The 14122-nt window shown below is 32.1% G+C and overlaps 1 protein-coding gene across 1 annotated transcript; it reads left to right on the forward strand.

Annotated features, from left to right (window-relative positions):
* Positions 1 to 5426: 5426 nt before the first annotated feature.
* On the forward strand, positions 5427 to 7629 carry LOC131609875 (pentatricopeptide repeat-containing protein At3g26630, chloroplastic-like). Its single transcript, XM_058881689.1, has one exon. The coding sequence runs from the start codon at positions 5523 to 5525 to the stop codon at positions 6957 to 6959; it is 1437 nt and encodes a 478-aa protein (XP_058737672.1). The 5' UTR covers positions 5427 to 5522; the 3' UTR covers positions 6960 to 7629.
* The last annotated feature ends 6493 nt before the right edge of the window (positions 7630 to 14122 follow it).

Raw genomic sequence — 14122 nt, forward strand, 5'->3', positions numbered from 1 at the left:
GCAGAATTTAAAACGAGTTAGCATTGAAATTCAAGGAAAATCATGACTACTAGTTAATCAACTATCCATCCATTAAAATTGGATTGATACAATCACCCTAAAATGCCCTTTCAATTTAAAAAAATTACACTATAAAAAGAGAGTTATCATAAACTCCTAATGTCAAAATTAATTCTTCCCCATAACCTATCAGTTGTTGACACGTCTCCATTATTTGGATTCAAACCCCTCTCTCGGGTTCACACTTTTCTTGGTTCCTCTTTCTACATTTTTTATTTCTTTCTTTATCTCTTTCTTTATATCCTGTAAATTCTCTCTCCCATTTTCTCTCTTCTCCCCTATTTAGAGTGTGCTATTCTCATTGTTTTGGCAATGGTCGTGGTAATATTTAGGGTTTTGATGAGCATTCATCATGATGCCTATAAAAAATCTCTCATTATACATGTGTTAAGCATTGGACATGTTATTTTCTTTATGCCAGATTAAAAATGAGTATGGGAATATTGATATAACCTATGGTCCTGCTGTTAAAACCTACATTAATCGGGAAACATCAATGGCTATATCTTCTGATATAGGTGTTAAGTGGGTTATGTTCCAGGAAGAAAATGCACCTAATCCAATGGCATTTTTCTCCTTTTAAATATCCACAGAGTTTTATGCAGTTTCTTAATACTAGGTAAATTGATAGTATGTAAGGAATCTCTTCATTTTTCCTCCAACTTGGTCAAAGTTGTCTTTTTTGTATGTGTAAATAATGGTTGCCATGATAATGTGATTTATTAGTTTTGTTTTTTTTAATGTTTGAAATATTGGATCATGCCATTTAGCTACTTACTACATTGGTTAAGAAATACAAAATCATAAATATCTTTGAAAGAAAGAATGAAAAATATAACATGTAATGCATTTATGACTTTGAAACTGCACTTTCTAGAATGCTTTCTAGGTTTAACTACTTAAAGGTAAGATCAATTGGTAGTGGGAATGAAAGAACATGTACTTGAACCCCAGGGTACATGCTTCGATTCCCACGAAAGGAAAAAACTTTACCAGAGAGGGGGATAGAGAAGGTCGTGAGGTGACAGTGACGGGAACGCCTAAGGCTCGGGCTGTTACAGTGGACATCACTAAATAAAGGTTTATCATATTATTTAAGAATTAATCTTTGGCGATTAATTTTTTTTGGCTTAATAGCTCTCTGGTTCTTAGGGGAAAGAGACCCTATTAATCCAGAGTTGTAAACTGAGGTGTGAACACTGGTCAAACATTGTTTCCACCAGGAATTGAACTCGATATTCTCCGAGTGTCGTTATTTGTAGGAGTTCCTTTACTACAAGAGCTCAAGTGTTTGGTTTCTTTGGCGATTAATTTGTCTGTATTAAATTTGAAATTTCATAAGTTTAAATATTAATGAACAATACTATATAAAATATAGGGTTAATAGTAGTTTACCCCCTGTAATATAAGCGTGTTTCGGTTTATCCCCCACCGTTGCCAAAGGCAGGTTTTGGCAACGGTTTTTTTTGAAAAAACCGTTGCCAAAAGGTAGGGAGGGGGGAAAAGCAAAATTCGCTAACATTACAGGGGTGAATTACTATTAACCCTAAAATATATAAAAGTTATTCCTTTATCAAACTTTAATTGCACTTGAGCAATAGTTGATTAACATCTTCTAAGATTTTTTTTAGAAGTTGCATTGTATTACTTACACACACAATTTATCTCATGAGTCTCTATAGCACAATACTCCCTTTATTTTAATTAATAATTATTTTTTTTAAGAAGCAAATTTTTTTTTTTAATGTCAATTTTTTCTTTCTCTATCTCGCGGGTCCATTTTATATAATTATTTAATACAATTGAGTTTATAGGATCACTATTCAATTTATAATTAAATAATTCATTTTAAATTTACATGTGTATAAATAATTCATTTTAAATTTACATGTGCGTCTAAATTTAAATATATTTTATATCATATCAAATAAATTTACCCGTAATGACATACAAGTATTTGACTTATTTTGTAAGAGAACTTAGTTTAACATGAGAAATAAAAATGTATAACACATTATGTAATGTCAAAAAATGGGAAATAGTAATACTATCAAACATATATTTAGATTTATTCGGTAAGCGGAATGGAATAAGAGTTATCTTTAGGACTTTCCCATATTTTTTAAATCAACGTGAGACTTTCCCACACTTTGTGTTTTAACATTTTCAACTCACACTTGTTATTCTCAACACTCCTCCTTAAGTGTGACTCTATCCACAATGCTCTCTCTTAAGCGAAAGCTCTTTCATCCACATACACTTGTACAGCCGTTGACATTTTTCAACAGGACACCTCCTATACCCACCATCATATGAGAAGTATTTTTTATACAAGTAAATTGGTCCTTCATTATACCACTGTAAGACCATTAATTCAGAGGTCAACACAACGAAGCATATTTATATTGAGGTTTTTCTCATTAAGAAACGTATTTTGTGAGAGACACGCCACATATTCACACTCTAAAAATATTGACTAAGACGTCTCTAAGTCAATTAAATCTCAAATATTTAGTTACTAAGTCTATAATAATAGACTTGTTCTCCACAATGAATTTATACAAGCCTCCTTATATGACTACTAAGAGATATCAATATCAATGATTATGAATATAAATATTTATATATTTACTATGCACGTCTGCTTAAATGACTTTCAAATGATAACTTTTTTATCGAATAGAAAATAAATGAATATACTCATATTTATTCTCATTTGGAGCATATTCAACTAACATCATTATATTAATTTAATACAATGGTCAATCAAACTCAAAATAATATTATAATTCATATTATCTCTTCAAATATTTTATGTAATTAAAAATTATCATAAAAATATTTTTACAATATAATCATGATTAGATAAATCCTTAAAGACAATATTCATACACGCCTCAAGTTTGATTAACATTTTATTATTTTGCAGGATTAATATTTGTATGTGATCGAGTTTCAATGGGATTCTAATTCTTACAACATTACTGATATTAAGTGAAACCAAAAGAAGATGCAATTGATCCACATGGAGAATAATTTGAAATATTATTTGTGGTTGCACTAGCTTGGGATCTATATGTATTTCGATTTTTGCTATTTCCTTAGAAACCAAAGGCAAAATCTTGTTTGACAAAACAATTCTCAATTGTGTGATTAATTCTTCCATAATGAGTACATACTCTATTTTGTTCCTTTGGAGCATAGGATCCTGCATTCTTCCTTCTGAAGTAATTATTCCTATTCTTTCCACCATAGTTTCCCTTATGAGAATTAACTTGTAGTGTAACAATCAAATCAGTACTGTCAAAAATAAATATACCTTAAAATTATCATAAACATCAAGAGTACATTGACAAAATTTGTAGAGGTCTTCTTAAATGTCAAAAATTTAGAAAATGTTACTTTATGAAAAAAAATAAAAATGCAAATTCTTCCAAACGCCAATAGCATTATCAATCCAAAACAATGATTTACCAATTGGTTTAGAAATTATGCGAATAATCCAATAAGAACCATTGTGTAACACTAAATCCATGGAGTATAAATCAAATACAAAAATAGTTTAATTAGGGTCCTTTCGGTGAATTTCTCTTTATTATTAGAAATCAAAGAAATATGCATCCATCACTCTAAAGTGTGATAATTCTTGCTATCCAAAGGAGGAAAAATAAAAAATAATGCATGACTCTCATTAAGGTGTGAGTAATAAAGACTTGTATTATTCGTTGAAAAATTGATATAGCTCTGGGACGTCATACATCGAAGAAGTAAGAACTAGAGAAAAAATCATACAAATGAAAAATAAAAAAAATAAAAGAAGTGCATGAGAAAAATAAAATAAAACATAAACTATTTTGAGCTTCTAAGTAGAAAGAGGAACATATATATGATTAGACTTCAATTATTATTAGTGCGCCTTTTTTCTTTCTTTCTATTTTATCACACTTAAAGAAAAATCAATAGTTCCATTATGTCAGTTCAATTGATAGCTATATAGGGATATCTGATATATAAATAGAAGTTCAAACTCACGATATCCTATTTTTTTCACTTTTAAAAGATGAATTCCAGTCGATCATTAGGGTTGACAAAAGAAATTTAGTTTTTTAAGTACAATATTGTTGTAATCTAATGATCATTATAGGTTTTAGAAAGACAAGAATGTATATTTGTCATTATTTTAAGAATCATTTGAACAAGAAAGATAATTTGAACAAGAAAGACAAGAATGTATATTTGTCATTATTTTAGAAGATAATTTTAAATGTATTTTAAATTTAATTTCTTTTTTAATAAAAATTATGCGATAGTGGTAATAATGAATGGTTGAGATTTAATTTTACCTTTTTTTGTTTTCATATAATTATTTTCCTTATAAATAAATCATAAACAATTTCTTTCAATTTGATATAGCTTTTCATTTCACTAGCCAATTATCTTGTTAATTAATTGTTTTACTCAGTGTTTTAAAAACAGGACCGGTTATCAAACCGGTGAGGGTACTGGATCACTGGTTCATTGGTTGAATTATTGGGTCACTAGTCGAACTGCATGACTAAATCAGATTAAACTAGATAACTCGATTGAATAAATCAATCTCTATTGAAATACTATATATTTATTAAATCGGTCGACCAAGATGACTTAGTCTCTTATAAAATATCACAACACCTACAAAATTTTACAATTTTAAAATATCATAATTTCACATTTTTATTTTTTACATTCAAATTCAAAATATAATCATCACTCATAACAAAAGAATACAAAATATAAATTTAAATAAATTTTAAACCAAATCTAATTGCAAACGGGGGAAAAGTTGTTCAAACGACGTTGTTTTGTGCGGAAAAAAATATGCATTTGAATCACCGGTTTTCTAAAACCACCGATTCACCGGTTTTTTTCGGTTTTGATCAGTTCTCACCGGTTCAACAGCATATCTGATCCAGCAATCAAACCAGACCGGTGACCTGATTCTCAATCTGACCGGTCCGACAAACCGATTCGGTGTGGTTTTTTTAGGCTTAATTCGTGAGATAAAAGCAAGCACACATAAACTTGTAACCTTTGACCTTATATTTATTTCCTTTGTGATATTCTTTAAAATGTTGCAATTTTATGTCCAACAAATAATGACTTGTTGCTTCAATTTAAAATACCAAACAAAATATCACATTTAAAATCAAAATTTATCAATATCAAGACAAAAAACAATAAAAAAAAGTTTAAACACATTCATCATATTTTTATTTTTGAATTCTTGTGGTCTAGAATAAATGCTTATTACCTTATCCAAACATTACAACAATCAACCATTTTTGACACTTAAAAGTTATTATCCTTTTTCTTTCCTTTTTATTTATTTATTTTTTTTACTATTATTATTTTGCTCAATCCGTTCTAGCAACAAAACATAGAACACATTGAATCGTTAACTTCAACAAACTGAAATTGTTCATATGAAGCTATCATGTCACACTCCACACGCTAAAATACCTCAAGAACCAACCTTTTCTTCAGATAAAGCTCGTTTCTTTCTTCAAAACTGCAACAATTTCAAACAACTGAAACAAATCCATGCTAGAATCATCCGTTTTGGGCTTACCCATGACCAATTACTCATCAGAAAGCTTTGTCAATTCTCTTCTTCTTATGGTAAAGTAGATTACGCTAGTTTGGTTTTTGATCAGCTTGATTCTCCTGATACTTTTACATGGAATGTTATGATTAGAGCTTGTAATACAAGTGGGTCACCTGAAAAAGCGATTTTTTTGTTTAAGGAGATGTATTGTCATGGATTTGAGACTGATAAATTTACTTACCCTTTTGTGTTAAATGCTTGTATTGCTTCTGGTTTTATTGATTTTGGAAGAGTAGTGCATGGGGTTTCGATCAAAATGGGGTTTTGGAGTGATGTTTATGTGCAGAATAATATGATGAATCTTTACTTCAAGTGTGGGAGGGATGTCGTTGAGGATGGGTGGAAGGTGTTTGATAGAATGCGTGTGCGGAATGTGGTTTCTTGGACTACTGTGATTGCTGGGCTGGTTGGTTGTGGGAAATTGGATGCGGCGAGAGAAGTGTTTGAGAAGATGGGTTGTAAGAATGTGGTTTCGTGGACAGCGATGATTGATGGGTATGTGAAATGTGGTAACCCGATTATGGCGTTTGATTTGTTTGAACGGATGCTGCTTGCTAATGTGAGGCCGAATGAGTTTACTTTGGTGAGCTTGATTAAAGCTTGTACTGATTTGGGCAGTCTTAAATTGGGCCGACGGATGCATGATTTTGCTCTGAAGAATGGTTTTGAGGTTGGACCTTTTTTGGGTACTGCTCTTATTGATATGTATAGCAAGTGTGGTAGTTTAGATAATGCTGTTAGAGTGTTTGGTTTGATGCAAGTGAGAAACTTGGCTACTTGGAATACAATGATTACGAGCATCGGTGTGCATGGATTTAGGGAGGAGGTGCTAGATCTTTTTGAAGAAATGGAGAGGGCCAATGTAGTTCCTGATGCTATCACTTTTGTAGGTGTTTTGAGTGCTTGTGTTCAAATGAATGATTTGGAAAAAGGCTATAAGTATTTCAGTCTCATGACAGAACATTATGGTATAACACCTATCTTTGAACACTATACTTGCATCGTTGAACTCTATGTTCGTGCCAATGAGTTGAATGAAATTGGCACATTAGGGAACACAATGTCATTGTCAATGAAAGAAAGTCATTATGTTGCAGAGTTGCTTCAAGAGAGCAAACTCACTAGTATTGATGACATAAAGAAATTCATACACAAGCATTACACGGATTCAGATTTATTAGAATTAGTTTTAGATCATTCTGCAACTCCCACCCAGCCATATTTCAACCGTCCATATTTGACTTCACTATCTTGAAAGCCATGGGGGATCCAAGATACTACGATATTAGCGAAACAAATCAATGAGTTGCGACTTGTTTTCATGTTCTCTATCACTATCACACCATGTGCAAGCTTATGTGAATATATCTTCTCAGATGCTATTGAGAGAAGCTTGCATACAATATAGCCAACTGGATACCTCAAATTATGTTTATAACATACTACTTGAATCATAATCATCTCCAATGATTTTTAGCATTATAGAATGATACCAATTTTTCTGAACAGCAAAATGGCGTCAAGTTGATTTTGAAGTCGTTTATTTTTACTTTGAATGTATTTTGAGCTCCAAAATAATAAATTTTACATTTTTTGATCGGGTGTTCGATCGGCGATGGAGGGTATCGTCAGTGATCAATGCTTTGTAGAAGTTCTGTTTCTCCTTTGCTGACAGCTGTGCCTTGCTGATTGATGACAGAATGTAGGCATTGAATGAATCAAACTGTTCAAATTGTAGGATAGTGTTCTGCTAGCATTCTTGTTTTGTTTGCTGCAATTCATTTTCAAACCCTTCCCCCTTCATACTGTTGATAAAATTGATTCGGTGCAGATGCAATTATCTGTATCATCATCATTGTTCACACAGATTTTGTAGACCTTATGAAAATGTTAGAAATTATCAATTTTACTATCACATTTGTTAATATTTCTGTAAGTTCCCTCACACTGTTTTTGTGAGGATTATGTACTTATATGTACACCCCCCTATTGCTTGTCAAATAATCAAACAATAAAGTTCTATGCTGATGTGATGCTGTAAGTTAAGCGAATAAGCTACTGATTCATTTTTTCCTCATTCTTTTGATTTCTTATCAACAAGTCATTTTATAATTTATTTATATACAATTATACATATTCAAAATTATGGAAAAATGTTACAAGGTGTACTGGATCCAATTCTTTGTGGGATTCCATTAGTGAAGAAGAACCTGTATTCTTCTTTTTCTCTGTTCTGCATCATCAATAGTAGTAGCAGCAGTGGAAGGACAAGGAATTTCATGGCTTCAAACCATAGAATCTACAATTACCTGTGCCACTTGGAATCAATGAAAATTTTTCCATCTGGTGCTGTCCACGTTCCATTTGAATTTCGAATGTTGTCATTCTTGGCGATTCTCTCAATAATGAAGAGGACAATTTCGTTCTGACTAAGAAATTGCCTCCCCAAGCAACTCTTTAGTCCCCCAGAACAGTATTTTCAAATATTTTATACAGAAATATGTGCTATTATTTTTCTTGCTTGTGTTCTTTCAGGTTTTCTATGGATTTTGCTTCAGTAGTTATCTATCTTAAAGACAGTTGCTACTGCCATCAATAATTCAGCTCTAAAAGGAATCTCTATAGGTGGGAATGTCATTTAATTGTTTACAGTTCCTACACTATAATCTCTTCAATTATCTGTTCAATTCTGTATCTTGTATTAAAACTCAAACATGAATGGATGCACACACAAACACGCAAGAGACAGATCAGGAATCAGGATAGCCAATATCATGCACCTTTTCATAGTTCAGTATCAGTGGCAGTGAGTAAATTCTAGTTTGCTAGTAGGAAGACAAGTCAATCACTTTCTTTGATTAAAATGAGAATTTCCTTTTAACTTAACTGGTATTTCAGTGAACTTTGTAGCTCTCTTGTGGCTGTGTTTTCATTTCATATAAATCTATGATAGATGAATTGATTGTAAGGCCCACATGTCATTTTATCTCCGTGTTAAACTTTATCATTTTTCCCCATAAATTGTTATAAAACTTATGGAATCCAAATAACAATGACTGCAGTAGTATCGTGGAGGCTAGTGTTGGCAATAGCACAAGTCTTACTTGACCTATGCTTAAGACTGGATAACAGCTGTGCATTAGGAATGGAACTCGTATCAATGTTTTGGTATGAACAATGGATTCATTCACAAAACTCTGAAATCTTTAACGGTTATGCTTAATCATGCGTCATAACTTTAAATAAGTCATTTAATTACTTAGTCTGCTAGATATTGGGATGTGGATACTTTTCATTCAATATTCAGCCAAAAGGACATTGAAACTATTCTATGTCCTCATATACACCTGAATATGGAGGATGACAAGCATATCTGACGCATTTTTATGTGCTTTAGAAAGTGGGGGATTTCTGTTTATGATGAGTATGGAGAAGAATTCATGGAGGAAGAAGACATCGCTAAAATTTTCACAGGTTTTTTTCCATAACTTATTTACCTCTTTCAAGTTGTCTAGAATTGATCAAGTTGTCTAGAGTAACTTATATTATGAGAGACTCTAAACTAGCCTTTCATTTGTGAAGAGGTCTTTGTTGCTCTTAACTCTATGAAGCCCCCCAACAACCCCATGCCTTGACGGTATGCCATCAATTTTCTATCTCAAATATTGGAACATGGCGGGGGATGCGATTTCTCTTTTGGTGTTGAACGTGTTAAATGATGGTGAATATTTAAGTAGTTTGAAGACCATATATTTTTCAATTTAATATTTGGTGTTTCTTTCGAATTGAAGACTTAAAATTTGAACATTTATATGGTGGATTCGATCTTAGTTGAGCCATATTTACACTCTTGTAAAGTGTAATTTAATTCATTTGAGCCTTCTTCAGACTCTTCCAATTGATCGGCTAACACAATATATCAATTCTTCTCTTTTCGAGGAAACCTTACTCTCTTGTTTAATATTTCTTTTATTTTGAGGTTTAACTTTTCTATCTGTGTGGCATTGTCTGTCGAATATCATAATTTAGGTCTGTCAACAACCATTTGAACTAAATCATAATCGAAAATGCTAGTAAGGCAATGTGCCTTCATTTTTCTAAATGTACTATGTAGTCATTAGAAAACTCATTAATTGTCTTTGAATATTGGCTAGGACACTGACATTAACCTTTGTTATTCATCCCATTTGTCTAGACATGACTTGATATGTGGTAAGGTGTTTTCTATTTCGGATTAAACACGATATCAATTTGATGGATAATCGTATTCATCATTTAATGATTACTATCGTCCATTTGTTCCTGAACGATTGTTACACGGTATAAGTCATAGAGATTGCACATAACTCACCATGTGTAAATGGAAAAAGCTAGTATTATTGGTTCATGCTTCGTCAAATTAAATGTCCAAATATAAAGCCTGATATTGGTTACGAAAATTGATAGCCATGCTAAGTATTGGGTGTTTGTCTTGTATAAGGGGTACAAACCATGGTGGTAGATCACGGGGAGGCATAATTGTGTTTATTCTTCAATCTAGCAAGTTATTCATTGGTTAGTGTTAATATTTGTTTAATTAATCACTGATTTAAAGGTAATTCTACATGGGGGTATTGGATTTATTATGAGGAACTACTAGAAAAATAAACTTTTAGCATCGACAAAAAAACCAACGCTAATATCCATCAATGCTAACAATAATTTAGCGTCGACTTAGCGTTAATGTCGGGCCGAGTTAAAACCACGAAGTTAAATGTAGCATCGACTTGAAACCAACTGAGTCTATGCTAGCCTTGGCCACCGAACAATAGACATGGGGATGTTAATTGCATGAAACATCAAATTTATGGAGATAGGATCCTTTCCATTTTTTCTCTTCATTTTTCCTCTCCATTACTATAGTTATAGAGATATATGTGTGCATAAAAAATAGTTTGTATCCATTAAATGTCAAATTATTACATTTAGGGGTGGACAGGAACCGCTGGACCGAAATAAACCGGTTTACCCGCGCGGTTATTTTTTTATTGGGCGAGTTTAAATGGGTTGACGGGTTGATCGGCCCAGAAATCAGGTTCACATGGGTTTGGATGGGCGGGTGCGGATCATAATATTCAGACCGTCGGTTATCCGATCCGCCCGATAGAGTACATAACGATGTCGTTTTGCAAGCATTTTAGGGTTAGATTAAACATAATCCTCACTTCACTCAATCTCTCTAGTATCATTCTCATGCTTTTATTATCTCCCTCCAAAAACCCTAAAACTGTCAAGAGTGTCCCTCTACCGTCGCCGCCGGTGTCACCGATCCTCATTCCCGTTCTGTCACACCTATTGTCTCAACCGATCTCTCTCAATCACTCACTGAGACACTCAAACATTACCATTCATATTGTTCTTTCACTCATTCAAAGGTTTTGTTTTTTCATCCTTCTGTTTTTGTGTTCCTTCATGAAAAGGTGTTGTTTTTATTTATTTTATGTATTTTAGGTTTTGATTTCCATTTATTTTTTTATTTTGTTCATTTCCTAACAGGTTTGTTGTTAATTTTGTTTACTAATTTGTTGTTTTATACACAGGTTTCACTTTACATGTTTCAAAACCGTAAGGTTAGAGTTAATTTTAGTTGAATTAGTTTATGTTTTTTCTTTTTTGTAATTTTTATTTACTAATTTTGAAACTTTTTTTGTTTATTTTAAAGGAGTTGGAACGAGGGACAAAAAAGAGTTGTGCTGAGATTGATTTGTGTAACCATTATTTTTGTTTTAATTATTAATGAATGAATGCTTATGTTTGTTTGTTACAAATGGATGCTTTTGGTTTATGCTATACATTTGCTTCATCTTTTGTATTATAAGATTCTAGGTTTATGCTATACACTGGATTATAAGGTTAATAACTTGTTGATTGTTTAAATAGATTTGTATGTTGGCCAATTTTGAGTAGTACTGCTTAATATGTTGGTATAATTATTTTACATGATTAATTGTTGATTGTATGAGTTTAACAATGTTGTTTGCTTTCACTGAGTGTTCACTTAATTGTATTTTTTGCTTTGTAACAAGTTGTGTGGAGCTTTTGTTTTACTGATATGAATAGGAGTGGTAGTAGAAAGAAACTGATTTGGCAAATTAATTTTTCAGTTCACCAACCCGAACAAACCGTCCGCATAAACCCGTGACCCGTCTAGACCCAACCCGTCAAAACCGTTATGGAAATTTGGCGGAAATGGGTCTCTAAACTTCAACCGCGGTTTGGGACGGGTGCCACTTTTGGGCCCGAACCCGCCCAACCCAGCCCGTTGTCCAGCCCTAATTACATTAATATTTCTAAAATTTTAGTAATGCACAAAATGGAGAAGGGAGGAAATGGAGAAGATCTTGACTCAAATTTATGGCTGACTCCACCAAACTAAGGGGTATTTTTGTGTGATTAATGAATTATGCAGTCCCTCCCTGTGCACCTAGATGATGTGTGGTAAGTCCCATGCTATCAATCACAACAGGTTCCATCCGAAAGATCATCCATATACCTCAGCCAGATAGAGGCCAAGTAGAGCAAGGGGAGGACGAAGTCTACCTTTTATCAGTACATTTTGATGCACTCTTCTATTATTGTACTTAGGCAATTTTATAATTTATTTTAGGATTAAATATGTTTTTGGTCCTTATAAATATATCAACTTTCATTATTAGTCCCTATTAAAAAATATATATATTTTAATCCCTACAAAAAATTTCATGCATGCAACTTTGGTCCTTGTTATTTTCTAAAATTTTAAAAACGGTTTAATTACCGTTAAACTTTCAAAATTTTAAATAATTATTTTCATATATGTTTAGAATACAATAAAACATTTCTTTACCAAATTTTAGAATTTTTTAAAATAAGAATAATTAAATATAATTTTTTTAAATTTCAAAAGATAATGATAAAAATAATAAAAATTTCGACTTAAAAATCAAATTTTAAGTTTTTTTTCCAGAAGAACTTTTTATAACGCTCTAAACATGTCTTTAAAATAATCATTCAAAAATACACATTGATTTAAAAATAGGGGCTAAAATTACATGTATAACAATTTTGTAGGGACTAAAATTTATTATTTTATTAATAGGGACTAAAAATAAAAGTTGAGATATTTATAGGGACCAAAAACATATTTGACCCTTTATTTTATTATTTTTACTAATTTAGTGTGTTTTTATATTTAAGTTTATTTTTGCGTTTATTTTAATTTTGCACTTTATTTTTTGCTTAAAAAATTAATTGATACTTTCTCACTGTGCAGATCATAACTTGAGTTAGGGGAATCGGATTGAAGCATTATGATATGCGTTGGAAAGCTAAGGGAAAGAACTACAAGTTTCATGTTGAAGTCAAAAGTTGGTTCGGAGTTCAAGAGGGTAGAATAATTCGTTGTATTTCCAGACTGAGTAAAATAATTAGTTTTGCGCCATTTTTTGTTTTGTTTTCCGACCCGGTTTGGATTAGAACCTAAAGCCTATGTTTTTCTTAACCTAAGAGTCGCGCTACTGCTCATCTACTTTGAATTCTCACGGAAGAAGTACAACTTTGTACGAATTCTATGGAGAACTAATCTTCCCACAATTGATCTATCGTAATCGTGCCTCCATCATACTTTGAGCTTTTTATATTTTCCATTTCAATCTATTTTCCTTTCAAATCTTCTATCTGATATTCAAATGCTTAGTTCAATTTATCTTAGAGTTGATTGATTTATTTTGATGATTTTATGTTCCTTTACCTTAATCGCATTTGCTTAATTTGCGTTTGTTTTATCGTGTTTGCTTAATTCGCGATTGTCTTAATTTGTCTTCTTAATTCATAAATTATGAATATATATCTTGTAGTGTCAATTGTGCTTGTTTGATTGATATTGTAATCGAAAAAGGAATAAAATCTGCTTAGGGCTTAAGAATTATTTTGATCAATGAGAAGTTGGAGATCGAACAGTAGATTAATTTGTTAATTGTAATTGTTATTAAACTCGTTTTATCGTTTATTATAATCTTAATTGAAAATCAAACCCCACAGTGTTGCATTCAATTGGCGTAAAATCAATTCAAGAGTCATTGCGATACGACTCTAGTGTCGCTTCCCTAAACTACAGTTTATTTGCTCGTTTTTTACTCGTGTATGACAGCGGGTCAAATTGGCGTCGTTGTCGGGGAATCTTGTCGATTATAATCATTATTAGAGTAATAGGTTTTGTGTTCTTGCATGTTGGCCCTTATATCCTTGCGGTTTTGGTCAATTAGTGACACAACGTCAAAAACCTGGCTTTTCAAGAAAATCGTCCCGGAATCAAAATCTCACATTGCCATTTTAGTAGAAAAAATTAGGAGTTAAAGTCAAGAGTTATGGGTCATCACCCTCAAAACCCCAAATTCATCA

The sequence above is a fragment of the Vicia villosa genome, linkage group LG6, assembly GCF_029867415.1.
Source record: "Vicia villosa cultivar HV-30 ecotype Madison, WI linkage group LG6, Vvil1.0, whole genome shotgun sequence".
NCBI classification, from domain to species: domain Eukaryota; kingdom Viridiplantae; phylum Streptophyta; class Magnoliopsida; order Fabales; family Fabaceae; genus Vicia; species Vicia villosa.